The sequence below is a fragment of the Amphimedon queenslandica genome, unplaced genomic scaffold (assembly GCF_000090795.2).
Source record: "Amphimedon queenslandica unplaced genomic scaffold, v1.1 AMPQUscaffold_13307, whole genome shotgun sequence".
Classification (NCBI taxonomy): domain Eukaryota; kingdom Metazoa; phylum Porifera; class Demospongiae; order Haplosclerida; family Niphatidae; genus Amphimedon; species Amphimedon queenslandica.
The window spans coordinates 93,313-111,679 of record NW_003546457.1 but is presented as its reverse complement, the minus strand read 5'-3'; the positions used below and the strand labels follow the sequence as shown (position 1 = coordinate 111,679).

Here is an 18,367-nt window from a genome sequence, read left to right as displayed (position 1 = left end):
CGGATACGGATAAGTCTATAAACAAATGATAAAGTCCAATGAAAACGCAGCTGCTGGATTAGTGTGAACACCTGAAAACAGTAATAGCAAAAACGATGCAGATTAGGCTAGCGCATCGTGTAAACGAGGCGTGTAAACGAGGCCTTAAACTAGTTATGCATTGTGTGTACGTGGCTATTGTTATGATAGTGACAATGTGTTATTATTGCACGAGACTAGCGGGCTCCATGCTATTTGGAACCCTCATTAGCGGCTAAAACATCAATTATGCATAGGTTAGTTTAAAATACCTTTCCAATGTCATATTGTAATTCCTTGATAATATTCTCATACTGCATCACCAACTGCTCATACTCTAAGAAGCTGTGCTCTTCACTGAGGAACTGCTTAATGTCTTCCTCAGCCTATGTGATCCACCAAACCAATCAATAATGGAGAATAAGCTAGGCTATGATACAAACCTGTCTGGAGATTAATGGATTGAATTTTTCAAACAAGAGCACGTGATCCTTTGGCTTCTGCATACTATCTTGTATAACTTGTGCTACCTGAAAATAATAATAATAATAATAATAATAATAATAACAACAACAACAACAACAACAACAACAACAATAATAATAAGCCATAATTATATACATGTACATGTAATGTTAAAATTTATTAATAAAATTAAATAACATTTTTTGATTAAGCATACAGAGTGTAGTGCTTACCTTCTTTTTAGCTTCTTTCAGTGCATTAGGATCAACATAAGGATGAAGATTAGGCCTTGCAGCATAAGCACTCTATGAATAGACAATAAAGACAAGAAAGTAATTAAATCTACAGTTTACAAGTACAAGGTACCCACCTCACTGGGATAAAGCTTAGACTCAACACGTGGTAGAGAAGAACCAATTTCTACAATCTTGTCAAATGCATTCAGTACCACAACCTACACAAAAGCATGATAATAATTAATTACATGTATAATATAAAATAGGTTTACCTCAAAACCACCAACTGAAGGCTCAAACTCCAACCTAGTCCCATTAATGACTGCACTTATAATAAAACCAGGAAAGTAACCAACTAATTTCTAAAACAGAAAAAAATTATAAGTCCCAGTAATCACTAGACTGTAGGCTGATGATCATTATCATAATTATGTATCATACTGGTTTAGAACAAAAGATTCCTTCATATTCAGTAATGCTGTCCAGAGTTAGCTCACGGAGTAGATTAGTCATCAGTACAGCTCCACTCTCAAAGTATGCATCAAGATGAGCAAAAGGAACCTGCTTACGTTTGTTACCATTGTAAAATATATTCTGAACTTCAGGAAACCATCTAAACAATGATACATGTACATACATACAAGTTAATCATCATTCAATAGTAAATTAATAATTATTCTAATCATTAAAATAGAATATTAATGGAGTTACTTTTTGTGGAGAATGTGTTTAGTTGTCTCCAAGTCTTTAGTGACTAGTGACTGGAACACATTGAGTTCCATTGGCTCAGGATGGCCAAATAATGTTTCCTTATGAATCAACCTCTCTTTACTGCGTGATAAGAAATAATCATGTAGAGTACATGTACCGTATAGGGGGAAATTTTGGAGGGAGTTAAATTTGTCAAATTGCTAAATTTTAGTGATTGGTGGATTTTTATTTTGCAAATGATTAGTGGCCATGTCCCATTGAGCATGCGCATAATGGCTCAAAATGGCCAGATTTTATTTTGGTGAATGCCTATCAAAATGCTAAATTTGCCAAATTTAACTCCATCCAAAATTTCCCGCTATACAGTAAATGTACATGTACATGTAGGTAAAAGAATTTGATACATTAGTTTTACATGTACATGAGTGTACTATTAAGCTTACCTTAGATCCCTGTACCAGTCATTGAGGACTTGAGTCAGTACAGGATTAGTAACAAAGAGTTTGACTGAGATTGATTCGTATGCTTGCACAACACTTTTATTCCACGGCTTTGGAACAACATCCAATCTACAGTACAACAACAAAAAACAAAAAAACAAAAATAATAATACATACATGTACATGTACATGTACATGAATCACTTACTCTTGTCTGTGTGGGAGTTGTTTTGTACTAGAAGAGCGTTTTACTTCAACCTGATGAGGATCTCTTAGTACAAAATCAACTGCAAACGAAATTAAGTCATTGAATGCTAGCATGAGTGTCATTAATCATACCAATTGATTTTTTGACTCCAAGTAAATAGTCATCTCTCATTTCATCGCATAACTTCTCCAGCAGTGAAGCTAGTCTTGGAGATGTCTGTTAATATAGGTCAGTATGGTCAGTGTACATGTACATGTATTAGTACAGGACATGTACATGTATTAGTATAGGACATGTACATGTATTAGTACAGTACATGTACATGTATTAGTACAGTACATGTACATGTATTAGTACAGGACATACTCTTAGCTTCTGATGAAGTAATGACATGACATGCTCGAGCCACGAGTCTTCCATTGGAGCAACATGTTCAGTATCAATCCCTCTTTGAATGTAATAGAGATAACGCTAAAAGAGAAGGAAATGGAGGATTATTTTTAATGAGAAAAATTATGTATGGCTCATCTTACCAGTGTGTCTTTTTCATTTGCTGACAAATCACCATCAGCAGTTTCCTCTTCCTCAGCTGGATAATTCCTATCAGGTAATAAAATCATTTTTTATAAATTTATAACAACAATATAGACATAGTAAAATTAACAAAATAATAATAATAATTATTATTATTATTATGGGTTTCTTCCCCTTTTCCTCATCTTGTCTCTCTCTCCCTCTTAATTCTAATTCTTACGGTTATAATAATAACAATAACAATAATAATAATAATAATAATAATAATAATAATAATAATAACAATAACAAAAATCACTATTTAACAACTAATAATATATGTCACTGTCTCCTTCTTTCTCCTCTTACATGATCATTTTGACTAGAGCATGTCTGAAGTCTTCTCTCCTCTTGTGTGTGGCCGGTAGTGGTGATGGTTGATGAGAAGGCAGTGCCTGAGGGTGCTTGGTTGATGATGGTCCTGGCCTGTTAGGATCCCATGAACGACTCCTCGAATGCCTTGAAGCTATAAAATTAATTATTGATGTAACATAACATGATAGCAAATTATTTAGTAATTAAATTGTGTATTTAATTCTTTTTTTAATACAATAATAATAATAATAATAATAATAATAATAATAATGATAACATTTATCAGAAATACTTCATTGTTACATGAATTACTTATCCACAAGTGTAATATTATAGCATGTACAGTATTTAATTTCAATATTCTTAATGATTAATTACACATACATAAAGCATTTGCAAAGCAAAGCATTCTGATGTACATGTCTATGCATGATCTTGTTGCATATAAATTTTGAGACACATGTACATGTACATTGTTGACATGTATTTCTGATTTTGATGAATTTTTAAGGTTGCCAAAAAAGTAAAAAATCTGATCATAGCCCTGCAAATGATACAACACATATTTTGTTAAAAATGATTAGGTGAGAATTCTTCATTTTAATAATTTTGTCTGATGCATATACAGTACATGTACTTATGTTGTGTAGAAGGTTTGAGTTGATTCTGATCAAAATTAGATTTTTTACGAATTTTTAAAGTTGCTCCAAAATTGGGCCAAAGTCCCTGTACTATATAGTACAGGGTCATTGGCCAAATTTTGCCAAAAATGACTAGGAGAGAATTCTCTTTTTTAATCACATTTTCTGATGCATATACATGTACTTATGTTGTGTAGAAAGTTTGAGTTGATTCCGATCAAAATTAGATTTTTTACGAATTTTTAAAGTTGCTCCAAAATCAGGCCAAAGTCCCTGTACTATAGTACAGGGTCATTGGCCAAATTTTGCCAAAAATGACTAGGAGAGAATTCTCTTTTTTTATTACATTTTCTGATGCATATACATGTACTTATGTTGTGTAGCAAGTTTGAGCAGATTCCAATCAAATTTAGATTTTTTAATGAATTTTCAAAATTGCTCAAAAATCAGGCAAAAGTCCCTGCACTATAGTACAGGGTTTTCGGCCAAATTTTGCCAAAAATGAAAATTTGAGAATTCTTCATTTTTACAATTTTTCCTGATGCATATACGTGTACTTATGTTGTGTAGCAAGTTTGAGTGAATTCTGAATAGATTTGGATTTTTTTACAAATTTTTGATCCTGTTCCAACTATTGCAGTGCTAGTCAGCTCATGTGTTTAGCTCACTTTGTGGAAAAACCTGCATGTGGCCTACGGTATATCTCAATAAAAATTACAAAAGTACATGTACTACTAGGCGGGGCGAGACTAATGTACTACATGTAGCAAGTAAAGGATAAATTTTGTTTTCAAAAAGCTAACATGGGGGCTTTGAGTTTATGTACAAGTACATGATATTCATAAAGGATATGTACATGTACATACCAAGCTGTCTTCCTTTGTTAGCTGGTGGTCTTAAGAGTGAGGGCAAACCACTGACTGTGTTAGTGTGTGGCCTTTGCTCTGCTCCAATCATTTCTTTAGTGACTCCAGGAAACAGTTTAAATTCAGGGGAGACATCTTGCCAGTCAGGTTTAGTGCGTTTCTGCAATCATAAATAACAAAAGTTTATACATTACATTTACATGCATATACAGTATAGCCTTCCAGTCTTACTTGAGGTAGAGAAGGCAGCCATCTTAAAGGATCTTCTCCTTTCTTGTTATAGCCCCTGGTCCCAACCTTTAGGAATAAACTCATCAAACCAGCAAGAACCTATAATACACACTTACCTCCATTATTGCTCTTGCTAAGCAATACTGTAACTATGACAACGGGTGGAGTGAGTTATGAATATTAATCACCTTAACCACGTGTCGCTGTCCTTTTATTTTTCATGTTATGGTTTTTTTATTCGACCAATCTCTTTACTAAAAGTCCTCGTTTAGCAGTTGTTTTATTCCATTCTGGTCCTGGGCTCTGTTATAAAAAGTCAGTCGCGATGAGTAAGAAGAGTAAAGGGGCAGCGGCCGAGGGTCCTCCTCCATTGCTGGGAAGAGTCGGCACCTCGTTAAAGGTTGGGATAGTCGGTCTGCCTAATGTGGGGTAAGGACATGATGAGAGTTTTAACATGATTATGTGTCATATAAACTACTTACCTTCATATTCCTTCTTTATACTCTTTAAGAATGAGGGGAGTGGTCAATCATTATTAATTAAGTGTGTGTATGTGTGTGACATACTTCTTTACAGCAGCACTTTACTCCTTCAATTGATCAGTGGTTCATTTGTTTTTCATTGTTTATGCTTCTGTGTACTTAAATTTCTTATACATAATGATTATTTTGGTACATTACAATATGAAGCATTAGTAATAGTAATCATAAAATTAATACTAGTAGTTGAAAAATCTTAATGCATCAAAATTATAATAATAAATACAATTATTGGTGGGCATGCAGCTTAATTTTGTGACACTACTGAAATGGTAAAGCAAATGTCCTCAATCCTCACTCCAAAACCTGGTTACTAAGTGCAAAAAAAATTTTTATCAAAAAATGTTTAGGAGAGAACTTTTGCTGATTCTAATTCTCACCATGTTACATGTACATGTGTTTATCAGCATGTATTGTATTCATTTGCATTGTTGGTTTATTTCACTGTCAGTGATGATCACATTATAATTTTTGATGATTATTTCATCAGCTGATGAGTATTGTATGTGAATTCCTCGTTTCTGAGACAGTCAAGCAATGTGTCAACTTTTGCTATTTTAATGGTTATAGCATTAAAAATAACTACACTTTTTTGATGTAATGATTGCTAATGATGATTTTTTTAATAAAAAAAATTTTAATTGAATTTATATCAATATTGGTTATAATATCGGCTGATTAATTATTTTTATAAAAATTGGTATTTAGAAAAACCCATATTGGTACAACTCTAGTTATAAGTATTAAAAAGAATGAGTGGTGTCCTTGATATAACCAATTTCATCATTATTTCATAAATTTTATTTATTTTTATCTCAATTTTAATTTGAGGCCACATGTATGTATTCAGAATTCACTTAAGCTTTCTCTACAATATGTAGCACATTGTTATGTGTCTGACTAAAAATTTTTTGTAGCCATTTGTCACAGCTAGGGCTTTCCACAAAACAGCATGTGCATGTATATGTGTGTGTACATGTATCTGCATTTGGAGCAACTTTAAAAATTTAATCAGAGTCTGCTCAAACTTTCTACACAACATACGGTGTGTAAGTACATGTACATTGTATATGTATTAGAAAAAATTATAAAAATGGAGGTTTTTTCCCTAGCCATTTTTGGTGAAATTTGGCCAAGAACTTTAACAATCCACTGACAAGAAGCTGCATGAGCACTATGCTAAAGTCCTGTGGGAAACCTTGATATGTTGTCAAACCACAGAAGAGGTTTAATGATTTCATTGATACTAGATCGAAGAGAGGGACCCAGATTTGGTCAAACTTCTAAGCTATTTTTTATTATTGATTTTTTATAGCGAGGTTAAATTTAGTATGCTTAAATGTAATTGATGAACTTGTCTTGATAATTTTTTTACTTTTTTAAAGTTTTCTAAAAATGGATACATCCATTTAATAATGAAATGTCATTTTTGTTGCTTGAATTGCGTGTACTTCATGCCTTCATTAGTCAACCCCCTCAGTGAGTTGGTGGAGCTTGACCTTTACATCACATGTGTAGGTAATTTGACCTTCATAATATCATACATAGGCATATACATCTTTAGTCATAAACCACAGCATGAATGGGTTCAGCAACCAGTATTGTCCACTTTATTCCCCTGTGACACTACTATACTGTACTCTGTTCTAAGATAAGCCGGCACTCTTCATAGTGAAAACCACCTCCATCAATACTTGTGTCTTTTCATACTCAATATTATTATTAAATACAACTGACATGTATCTCTCTACATCATTATCTCTTTTAATATACTACTTAACATATTTACACGTACTTCATCTTTACATGTACATATATTGTCAAAATTTCTCATGTATGTTTAAAACTTGTCTGATCATTTTTGAAGGCCCAAAACCATATGCTTAAAAGCACTAGCGAATTTTGAATACTTGTGTATATACAAAATGGCATATTTTTAACATGTACATGTGGACACAGTGATAGTATCTGTGGTGTGGATCTCATTATCCTCTGAACTATGACACTCTCCTTAAGTTTCAAAGAATTTCTGTCCTTTACATGTATGTCACTGTCAATGATGATCACATTATTTTTGATGATTATTTCATCAGCTGATGAGTATTGTATGTGAATTCCTCGTTTCTGAGACAGTCATACCTACTGGTAATATCTGCCTCTCTTTCCCTCTCCTTCTCTGGTCTGTTCCATACTTTATATGGTTCTCTCTGGAGCTGTTGTTCTTGTGTAATTATATTCATAGCCGTCTGGGCCGGCCTGTGTGGTTTCCTTTGCTATGTCTTGAAGTATCACTAATTATTTATTAGCCCATTCTCCTATTAAGAGTTATTTTGGGATGTACCTGTACAGCAGCATTGCTTTTATAATGTTTTTGACACCTTATAATAATTAATCTAGTGATACTTCATATGTGGTATAACCACATACTTAACTTGAAGTAGCTGCACTTAAACACTTATCTTAAGTGTCATTACACACTTAGATGCTCCTTCTACTCTAGTGTGTTCATATCTAATGATCTGTAACCCAGTCACATACATGTACATGTAGCTGTAGCTGTTACTATAAAAATCTCTGCTTCCAAAGTACAGGGCTCCTTGCTTTTATTAGATTATTGTTATCACTTTATAATCATCAGGAATGCTTTGATAGACCAATTCTTCTCTCACCATAGCATAGTAACTATAGTTTGGATAATAATAATAATGAGTAGTTAGCTCACTGTAATAATTGCAATAAACGGTTATACTTCATATCTTATAATATATATATATATATATATATTTATTTATTGTCATGTGGTTGCCAGGACACGTGTTCTTACCCAATAGCATAAGTGTCTTTTATAGTCTTCAGTAGTAAACATGTCTAAGGTTGATAATAAGCATTAATTCCCCCATTGTAATTCCATGTATGACCAAATCTTTGTTTTAATGATTTAAGTTATCTAATATCCTGGTCTCTGTCTCTCTGGCAGGAAATCGACTTTCTTTAATGTATTAACAAAAAGTGGTGCACCTGCTGAGAACTTCCCATTTTGTACCATTGACCCTAATGAAAGTATGTAAGTGTGTGTATTACTAATATTACATGTGATTAAAACGTACATGTACATTGTATACGTACACATTATAAGTACTCATCTGTATCAATTGCTCTAGGTCGTGTAGCTGTACCTGATGAGAGATTCAATCATTTGTGCGAGAGTTTCAAGCCGGCTAGTAAGGTCCCTGCGTTTCTACACGTTGTTGATATTGCTGGTTTAGTTAGAGGTGCTCACGAAGGACAGGTGCAATAAATCATTTTTATATTGTTATTATTATTATTATTATTTATTATTATTATTATTATTATTTACTATTTTTTTGTTTTTTTTTCTGTCAGGGGCTGGGTAATGCATTCTTGTCTCACATAAGTGCTTGCGATGCTATTTTCCACTGCATAAGTAAGTGTGATTTACGTGTCACTTGTAATTGAAAAATAACTCCATTAATTTTAATGCTACATATTTGTAGCAATATTTGCCATTTGTGATATAAAATGATTTCAATTATTTTAAACATGAGCTGATAAGCAGGCCTCATACATGGCATTTGGAGCAAATTCAAAAAATTTATAAAAATTTAATTTTGATTGGAATCATTTTTGTGGAACATATCAGAAAAATATAAAAATAGAGAATTCTCTCCCAGCCATTTTTGATGAAATTTGGCCAATGGCCTGATTTTTTTAGCAACTTTAAAAATTTATAAAACGTTCAAATTTGATTGGAATCAGCTCAAATTTTCTATACAATGTAAGAACATGTATACGTATCAGAAAAAAATTATAAAAATGGACAACTCTTTTCTTGCGATTTTTCTCAAAATACCATGTACTGTGTATAATACAGGGTCTTACAATCCACTGCTTGAGCACTATGCCAAAATCCTGTGGAAAATCTTGTACAATGATAATGTATATTGTGTATTTTTTTCATATCCTGTGTAGGATGCTTTGATGATGAGGATGTGACACATGTTGATGGCGACATTAATCCTGTCCGTGACCTTGAGACCATCAGTCAAGAGCTGAGACTAAAAGATGAACAATTTGTTTCTCAGAGAATCGTAAGCCCCAAACCACTTGACATAAGCATGCACCAATCTCACTGACTTGAAAACTTGGATTTTTTAAAATCAATAAGAGCACAAGTTTTTAATTTTTTCCAAGTTCCATGGAGTCAAGAGTAGACACTTTTCAATAGCATTATTATTATTATTATTATGTTTCAATTCATATGATAGAGTCAGCTGGAAAAGGTAGCCGTCAGAGGAGGAGATAAAAGCAAGAAGCCAGAATATGTACGTTTAGAGAGATGGGAATTTTATAGATTGAGGGTTTTAAATTGATTGTATTTTTATTGAAGGAATATTGTAGTGTATTGCAACCTAGGGAGCTAAGGGCAATACATGTAACTGATTTGCTAAAAGTTTAATATATTAGGATTTATGAGATTATGGTTGTTAATCAGCAGCATTTAAATGGAGTTATCGTTCGTTTAAGATTAAATGTATTTGGTGTATGGAAATGAGAGAGAAAGATAGTCGGACTGGCTGATATAATCAATGATGTTATTTTGTGTAGGACCTATTGTGTAAGGTTCAATCATTACTAGTGGATGACAAGAAAAGTGTTAGATTTGGTACATGGAATGCAGCTGATGTATGTCTCCCCTCATTATGTCACTATCTCTCATATTCATTTCACTTGATAGATTGAATTGCTTAACAAGCACCTGTTTCTCACAGCAAAGCCAGTAGTCTATCTTATCAACTTATCTGAGAAGGACTACACTAGAAAGAAGAACAAATGGTGGGTCTATAAAGGGGCCATTCAACAGGACTGACCACACCATCTGTCTTTTATTTTGTTGGTGTTTAGCATCCTAATTTCAATATGTGTTGATTGATGCTTGATATGTCCCTATATGCCTGTGTGCTTGTATGTATCATAGGTTGAAGGACATTAAGGAATGGATTGATGCTCATGATGCTGGTGCTATTGTTATTCCCTTTAGCGGAGTCTTTGAACAGAAGGTCAGTTTGTTATACTTTTAAAAGCGAGAATCTGTTCCTCGCACCTTCTCTTTTTCCTCTCATCGTTCCATTTAAATTCGTTCTCTCTCTTTCTCCCCTCTCTCTCTCTTTTTCCTTCATCTTCTGTTTCCTCGTTGATGCTAAGTTGCTTGATATGCCTGAAGATGAAGCTGCTAGATATTGCACTGAAAATAAAGTCACAAGGTGAGTCTTGCTTTGTGTCTAGTGTACACAGTGTGGTGAAGGTCTACTACTCATTTCAGTTTATTTTCAATTTCGGTTCCTCATGCCTCTACATAATGAAAATGATAATAATCAAATAATAACTTTTGTTTTTATAGCTCCCTGCCCAAGATTATAGTTAATGGATACAAGGCACTCAATCTTCAATATTTCTTCACATCTGGCCCTGATGAAGTCCGTGCATGGACAGTACAGGTACCTTGTGTTGATATCATACTCAAGCCATCACTGGCTCTCCTGAACTTCTCCTTATGTCATTTCTTGTTATCAGAAAGGTACCAAGGCACCTCAGGCTGCTGGAAGAATACACACTGACTTTGAGAAAGGTTTTATTATGGCAGAGGTTAGTACACTGTAGTGTAGTGTGGGTTAGTCCCTCTGTTTTATTAGGTAATGAAGTATGAAGATTACAAGGAACTTGGATCAGAGAGTGCTGTGAAGGTAAACTAAATACTACTATTTTGAGTTAGCAGGAAACAGTTAACTTATTTCTATATTGAATTCCTTTGACTGGCCACATGTTTGCTATATGGATTTTTGTGGGTTCAGTGAAGCCATTCGTGGCTGGGAACCAGTCAAGCCTGACCTTTCTGTAGTGTTTGGTAGTACCTATTAAATATAATATTAGAGCCTTAGTATATGCATAATCTGCCTAGAGTTGTAATTGGATATCAAGTAATAATTATGCCTTACATCTGTTTAACACTTATTTGCCCATCATGACAACATTTGCAAAGTCTGAGACTGACATCAATTTACAGGTCTCTGATGTGGTTTATAAGCAATTAGATTATGAATTCACATCACTAGTTTAATCATGATTAATATATATTAGCTAGCTCTCTCTCTCTCACCCTCTCTCTCTCACCTTAGGCTGTACTGCCTTATACTTTTAAAACTTGGTTTTATTGAAATCTGATCCACTATGAATATATTCACCTCATACGTTTGTTCTCTTATCAGGATAGCCATTGTTCAAGCACCTACTGATAATATCAAGGCTTTGCCTACCTGAAATATGAGTCCCTTTTTCTTTAGTTTAAATTCAGATCTATCTTGTTATTGTAATACGTGTTCGTCATTCAAATCCGCTTCTCATTCAAATCATGTTTTTGAGAGATTTGAGCTTCTGTCTATATAATTATTATTCTGTAGCTCATGCTATAGAGTTTATCCCATTTCACGTGTAGTCTAGTAATGTAGTCCCCTCATTCCTAAGGGTTTGTTGTCAGGTATACTGCAGCCTGTTAAGTGACCCTGAACACATGTTAGTACAAGCAATTAAGGCATGTGATCAGTTTAATGTGATGTGCATCACTGCTCACCTCACTCCACTACACACACTCTGTACTCTCTCTCACTTGCTAAGTTTCAGTAGGTGAGAATTTGAACATATTACAACGAGTGATAACAGGTATCCAGTTTCTGTCTCCTAATCACAGTCCCTCCCTCCTCCCTCTCTCAGCTGATTTTTATATGCTCTGTGTGTGTGTCTCTGTTTGAATGTGTATATCTGCTCCATGTACACTGTCTGGCCCCATTCCCACCCCATCAGCTGTTCTTTGACCCTCCATCCCTCCTCCTTGAGCTATAGTTCTAGCTCCATCCTGGCAGAGAGAGATTACATATGCCTCTCTCCCTCTGTATACATTCAGTCTGGCTTCTATCTTTTGTTAATTCATTAATCAACACTGCCATTGCTCTTTATAGTCCAGGAAGCCCTGTGACTGCTCTCTTGAATGGTGCACCCTTGTTGTGTGTCTGTTTGTTTGAGTTTATAGTTAGGTCCCCTTGTGTGTTTCTATGCATATCAGAGTCTGATCTTATACGAATTAATGTTTAAATCATTTTCTTTTCTTAGGCTGCTGGAAAGTACAGGCAGCAAGGACGGAATTATATTGTTGAGGATGGCGATATTATTTTATTTAAATTCAATGCTGGTGCTGGACTGACTGCTGGCAAGAAAAAATGATTCTCAGTATTAATTAATTTTGTCATTTTTATTAATTAAAAAAATATCAATTGATATTAAATAATAATAATATTATTATTATTACCTGTGTGTCAAAAATAATAATTATTAATCGAATCAGAAAAAAAAGGGAAGGGAATGATTGGAAAAAAAATAAAGATAATGATCAAGTGATGAATTGAACAGTCTACCAGTAAATCATAAAAATAAAAGAAACCAAAAGATTTTTGAGTATAAATTCATTAACCTGACAAAAATTAACCAAGTAACCATAATTATAAAACATTATAATTACTATAAGTGAAATGCGTGGAAATGTAAGAAAATTTTCTTAGAAAAAAAGTAACTTACTCAATGGGTAGATAGTTTGGCCGGCAGTTGCTTTAAGAGCATAACGTTTCATTGCCTCCTCCAAGAGCTGGAGGTAACATCAATGGAGGTGGTGGTATGTGATGATAATGAATGGAGACTGGAGGAGGTCGGAACTGTATCGGTGGAGGAGGGAGCATATCCGTTGGTTGCTGCTGCTGGGGAGCTGTGCTATACCCACCAACAATGAGTTGCATGTCATCAGTATTACTCACTGTCACTATCTCTTCGTGGACTGGAGGAGGTGAGCATATGGTCGATGAGGTCGGAGTGTCAATGTCCCTACTCTCTGTAGACGTGGGCGATAATGGTGGGGTAGTTCCTCCTTCACCTCCTGCTCCCTTTGCTTTCTCGCGTATCTTCTGGTGGGTCTTGATGTGTTTGCTAAGGTGGTCACTCCTCATGAAGCGCTTGCCACACTCGGGGCACACAAACCTCTTCTCTCCAGTGTGGGTACGTAAGTGTCTTTGGAGCTCATCGGAGCGAGTGAACCTCTTCCCACAAAACAACCAATTGCAGACAAACGGACGCTCTCCGGTATGCCAGCGGAGGTGAGCCCGAAGATGAGACGTCTTCCCATAAACTTTACTGCATCCAGGATAGTGACAAACATGTTGCTTCTTCTTAGGAGTCCCATCAGGATTAACTGCTTTGGTATTGATCCCATTCACACAATTGGGACAAGTACAGGCTACACGCCTCAATCGTCTCGGCTGAGATGGTGCAGAGTCGTAATAAGTAATGGCGGCATTAGGCCAGCGTAAGGTCTCATGGGTCAACTGCTGGGTCTCTGAAGCAACTGATGTAGCATAAAGAGGTATGGGCTGACTATTGCCAGGGGCTGACATTGGAGAGAGAGGGGAGAGGGGGGAGAGAGGAGTAAAGCTGGCAGAGCCATTGGTGTAAGTGAAAGCAGACTGGGCTGACTGGAGAGGGGGAGCAGACCAGGGTGCGCCCCCAGTGGGACGATTGTTACTAGCGGCAGAGGCTGCAGCAGCAGACCACCAGGAAGAAGTGGAGACTGGAATAGCGTGAAGACAAGAGCCAGGTGAAGTTGGCTCTGGCTTAGGAAAGAAGTTAGAAAAAGCAGGCTGGTTACTGCCAATGTGGTGATGGTGGTGGTGATGATGATGGTCCATGTATGCTTTTGGGGGCTCCAGGAGTGTATTTGATACAGAGAATGTTGGAGTGAAGCTGGACGCTGATATAGAGTGAGACGAGAGATTACTAGTGTTGCTTTCTGAGCAGAAAACACTTTTAAAATTAGTGTTAAAGTGAGCAGAGTATGGTGGTGAAGGGAAGGGGTACCCATTCCCTGCTGGTGGCTTTAGAGAACTCACTTCAGATGATTGAACATAGCTTGGTGGTGGTCCAATATGTCCTCCATTGGAGCTCGAGCTAGGAGCGGCAACGTGCTGAATGTGGAAGGCTCCGTTTTGTATTGTCTGTGGTCCACCAGATACTTGCTGGTGTACAGCAATCTCAGTCATATGCAGTGCTGGTGAGGAGATGGTCTCGCTAGCCTGCTGCTGCTGCTGGTGTTGGCCCAATGGAGGGGTCTGGTGCTGCTGTTGGTGACTCACCGAGTGCGAGGGGCTAAACGAGCCCAGCTTATGTAGCCTCTCATTCAAAGTGATCCCAGGTATTGGTGTGCTGTTAGCTATCCCGTTGGTAGAGCTACCGACAGCAGGGACATGATGGGGTACTACTCGTGGTCCTGGATAATGGTTAGCTGGATTCTCCTGGTACCGGCCGCACGTTGCTGTAGCTGCTAGCAGCTCTAAAGAATTTGCTGGCTGTTGCTGTATCTGCATTTATTAAGAGGGGAAAAGAGAAAAAGACAACTCATGGGAGGTCGTTATAGTATAAAGGAGGGACTTGGGTTTCTCTCCTTGTTTGCAAAAGACACTTACCATAACTGTAGTACGTTGAGTAGGCTGGTGGGTCCCGAGCTGTTGTCTGGCCTGCGGTACGTAGTAGTCCGTCTTGGCTATAGCAGTCATTGCCATCTCGTTCTGGCTGGCTGGATAGTAAGTGTCTGGAAGTTAAGTGGTGCTCAGAACTGATGTGCAGTGCGACTAGCTTGAAAACGTGTTCTCTCAATTCTCCACCTCCCGCTTGAGGAAGCCATTTTATTATAAATAGTTAACTAATCGCTCCTCCCTTTTCATACTTGCATGATAATAATTGGCACTCTTTAAAAATAATTTTTAATCTGTATCTTTAAAAGTATGTTAACAAAAACAATACTTTTGATATAGAATTTACAATACATTATATTTAAAGTACAGTAGCAGTTTTAGTCAACAAAGATATCTAAAAGGAACAAAAGGAAAAAACCTGAGAAAAAAATGATGCTGAATGAAACTAAGAAAGTGACAAGAAATAACAGTATTTTAACAACAACAATAATAATGTAGTACCATGTACTGTATTGATTTCTACTTCTAAAATAAAGGAAATTTTATCTGGCACAGTGTATGCTTTAATGTACTTTCAAAGGAGAGAGAAGTAATGTTTGTGCAATAATCGTTTGTGAAGTCTCACTGAACTACTTCGGTATTCTGTATCAAGGCGCCAGGGACTTCACTCTGCTGAGATAGTTCAGAGAGCAATCCTTGAACATCTTCGGCAGTTGTGGGCTGAGCCACGACTTGCTCTTGAGTCTCCTGATGTTGAGGATCAGGGGGGCCCTCAGAGGGGGCCTCAAGAAATTGCTGTGCCACAACAATTTCTTGCTCATTAGCAGCTGCCAAAGTTTCCTGGACAGCAGCATCAGACTGATAGGTCTGCGTAACAGTTGGAGCTGTAGGATCTGTTGTAGTCTCCAGAAACTGTTGTGGAACGACAATCTCTTGCCCGTTGGTAGCAGCAAGGGTTTCCTGAACAGCAGCATCGGACTGATAGGTCTGTGTTACGGTAAGCTCAGCTGCAACATTAACAGCTCCTTGAGCTAGCTGAGCAAGAGTCTCACTGGCAGCAGTGAGCTCAGCATGAGATATTCCCTCAGCAATAGAAGAGGCAACATTCTGAACGACGGTATTAAGCTCGCTATTAATGGTAACACTGGGCGAGAGACTGTGAAGATGGGACATTGGTTGAATGGGTTGTTCAACTGTAGACGGTTGTTGATCTTGTAGAGCAGATATAGTAACAGCCACAGTTGCTGGATCAGTGCTTAGCTTCTGAGGGGAATTCTTAAAATGAATCTTGGTGTGCTTTGCTAAGTGATCGCTACGCATGAACTTCTTTTCGCAATATTTGCACTGGAAATTCTTTTCTCCGGTATGCGTCTTCAAATGGCGGTGAAGCTCATCAGAACGAGTAAACTTCCTGTCACAAAGAGGCCAAGTGCAAACGTATGGCTTCTCTCCAGTGTGAGTGCGAAGGTGTGCCTTAAGATGCGAAGTCTTCCCATAAACCTTCCCACAGTTGGAGTAATGGCAGACGTGAGTGCGACGTTTAGGCCTCTCACCGGTCTTCTGTATCTCAACGCAGTTGGGGCAGGTGCAATTTGAGCGCTTGGTTTGCTGACGAGTTGCAGGAGGAGTATAAAACAATGGGAACTGCTGGCCATTAACATTAAGAACAGGAACAGCCCCTGGGCTCCCTGGAGTGTTAGGAGCACTGGACGGACGAATGCTGATTGACGCCTGGCCCAAGTTAAGAAGATTCTGTAAATTCTGAAGACTGGCAAGAGGTATTTGAGTGACACTGCCACTATTATCTTTCGACTCTTCACTGGCTTCCTGATTTTCAACAGGCTGCTCTTCCCCTTCATCTCCAGAGCCTTGAAGCTGTTGAGCAAGCAGAGCTATCGGAAGATTAGAGGCCAATCCAGCAAGATTAATGATAGGTATCCCGTTAGACACAGAAGCCGGGATAGAAAACCCCTGACCACTCCCACCAAGCTGGATCTGTATCGCGTTTCGTTCACCACCGGTATCTCCTCCCTCTGCTTGAGTGGCTATGACAACCTCCTCCGACATCTGAGGAGTATTTGAAGGTATGACAACCGTATTATCCTCAACGGCGACTTCAGGAGCAGCAGATCCATCCTGCTCCTTATCAGGAGTAAACTGTAAAGCAAATGGAACAATATTACCATTTATGGTCAATGGTATGACTTGAGTAGTGGGAGTGGCTTGAGTAGTAGTATTGCTAGCGCTGCTGGATTCAATGGTTTCAGTTGTCTCCATGCTCTCTTCCAATCCAAACGTGCTAGCCACTTCAACCGAAGGAGCAGAAGTAGCGATAATCTCGACACCATCGCTTGTTGACGCTTCTTCCGTGGTAGCCATTTCTGTGACTTTTGTGTGTAGCAGTGTCAGTAATTATTCGTTCTTTCTATTAGGGACAAAAGAAAAACATAACATTTACACAAGTGTAAATATTATCGTGTATATTATGAATAATGTGCATTATGACAATACAAGACTTCCCTCCTCTTTATCATGTAACTCTCTACACATTACAATCCACCCACATGCCCAATCTTTTGTCACATGCACCATAAAACGACACAAAGGGACGGTTTTCTTAAAACCCTCTGATAAAAACTCAGAGAATATTGAAAATAACTGTATGGAGTGTCTCTGTATGACAACGGGAGCTAAAGCCGCCGTTTGTTTGGGACACGGCAAAATGTGGCTAACTAGGGGCGCGAGATAGAAGGGCTATAATGTCCGCCTGGGCAAAAAGTACAAGTGCTTTGGGTTATATCAGAGAGAATTAGCCAAGACACTAACAACAGGATGACAATACCTTGGTAGGAGAGGACAAGAACGCCTTACGACCTTCCCTCCGATTTGGGCAGGGAAAAGATTTGCTCGTCTTCAAGAAGGTAAGGCAGAGGAGGAGTTGTGAAAACCACAGTAACGGATTTCCTTTCCGGCCGTGGGCAGAGAGCTAAAGGAGCGGCGAGACTGCCCACTATGAAGAAAATGCATAGCCATTGTAACAATTTGTTAAAATCCCTACCTTGGCTGTGTTAGATCTGATTTTTAGTCTTGAATGATTAATGCCTAGTCTTTTGAGAACGTGGTATCCTGAGCGAGGATGAGAAAAAGGAGAGGGATGGGAGGAGAGCTAGGGGCGGAGAGACAGAGAAGGTGGACCACAAACTCCTTATCGACACACCCGATAACGAGGTCACGTGTGTCTGACCAATCAAATCGATTCAATCACGTGATTACCGACCAATCGGATTGATCCAGTGACGTCAATTTTTCCTTGACCAATCCGATCCTCGATTATGGAATGCAGTTTGTTGAGGGCGTGTCACCACACCCTAGATTTATTCAATAAAAAATTTGTAATGATTATCAGTGAAATTTATTATATCAATAGTCAAAATTTTGTAATAGCTTTTGGAAGACATCAGAATGCAATGTTTTCTTTACTCTTTTTATTTCAACTGGATTGATCTTTGGTTTATATACTGAGGAGACTTTCTGGTTATT

The 18,367-nt window shown here is 37.4% G+C and overlaps 4 protein-coding genes across 5 annotated transcripts; 1 reads left to right on the top strand and 3 right to left on the bottom strand.

Annotated features, from left to right (window-relative positions):
- Window positions 1-180: 180 nt before the first annotated feature.
- LOC109583400 (dynein heavy chain 7, axonemal-like) lies at window positions 181-4,908 on the bottom strand. Its single transcript, XM_019998726.1, has 16 exons — window positions 4,821-4,908; window positions 4,705-4,770; window positions 4,474-4,633; window positions 2,961-3,117; window positions 2,612-2,678; window positions 2,445-2,549; window positions 2,210-2,294; window positions 2,079-2,157; window positions 1,874-1,999; window positions 1,431-1,550; window positions 1,161-1,332; window positions 992-1,081; window positions 854-937; window positions 717-788; window positions 462-548; window positions 181-404 (listed from the first exon to the last, which is right to left on the bottom strand). The coding sequence occupies exons 1-16, from the start codon at window positions 4,824-4,826 to the stop codon at window positions 282-284; spliced, it is 1,599 nt and encodes a 532-aa protein (XP_019854285.1). The 5' UTR covers window positions 4,827-4,908; the 3' UTR covers window positions 181-281.
- On the top strand, window positions 4,877-12,603 carry LOC100640420 (obg-like ATPase 1). 2 transcript variants are annotated; one of them, XM_003387958.3, is made up of 14 exons: window positions 4,877-5,133; window positions 8,221-8,303; window positions 8,405-8,532; window positions 8,628-8,688; window positions 9,234-9,352; window positions 9,530-9,586; window positions 9,870-9,947; window positions 10,000-10,097; window positions 10,240-10,321; window positions 10,467-10,525; window positions 10,663-10,759; window positions 10,836-10,907; window positions 10,955-11,005; window positions 12,426-12,603. In XM_003387958.3, the coding sequence occupies exons 1-14, from the start codon at window positions 4,925-4,927 to the stop codon at window positions 12,534-12,536; spliced, it is 1,305 nt and encodes a 434-aa protein (XP_003388006.1). In that variant the 5' UTR covers window positions 4,877-4,924; the 3' UTR covers window positions 12,537-12,603. The 2 variants fall into 2 exon arrangements, with proteins under 2 accessions (XP_003388006.1, XP_019854286.1); XM_019998727.1 differs by lacking the exon at window positions 4,877-5,133 and having other exon boundaries at window positions 8,221-8,307.
- Window positions 12,604-12,743: 140 nt separating this feature from the next.
- Window positions 12,744-15,031, bottom strand: LOC105313418 (transcription factor Sp6-like). The gene is made up of 2 exons (XM_019998723.1): window positions 14,819-15,031; window positions 12,744-14,713 (listed from the first exon to the last, which is right to left on the bottom strand). Exons 1-2 carry the CDS (start codon window positions 14,912-14,914, stop codon window positions 12,920-12,922), a joined length of 1,890 nt encoding a protein of 629 aa, XP_019854282.1. The 5' UTR covers window positions 14,915-15,031; the 3' UTR covers window positions 12,744-12,919.
- A 70-nt stretch (window positions 15,032-15,101) lies between these two features.
- LOC109583399 (zinc finger protein 236-like) lies at window positions 15,102-18,061 on the bottom strand. The gene is made up of 3 exons (XM_019998724.1): window positions 17,886-18,061; window positions 17,670-17,837; window positions 15,102-17,252 (listed from the first exon to the last, which is right to left on the bottom strand). The coding sequence occupies exon 3, from the start codon at window positions 17,204-17,206 to the stop codon at window positions 15,449-15,451; it is 1,758 nt and encodes a 585-aa protein (XP_019854283.1). The 5' UTR covers window positions 17,207-17,252; window positions 17,670-17,837; window positions 17,886-18,061; the 3' UTR covers window positions 15,102-15,448.
- Between the last annotated feature and the right edge of the window lie 306 nt (window positions 18,062-18,367).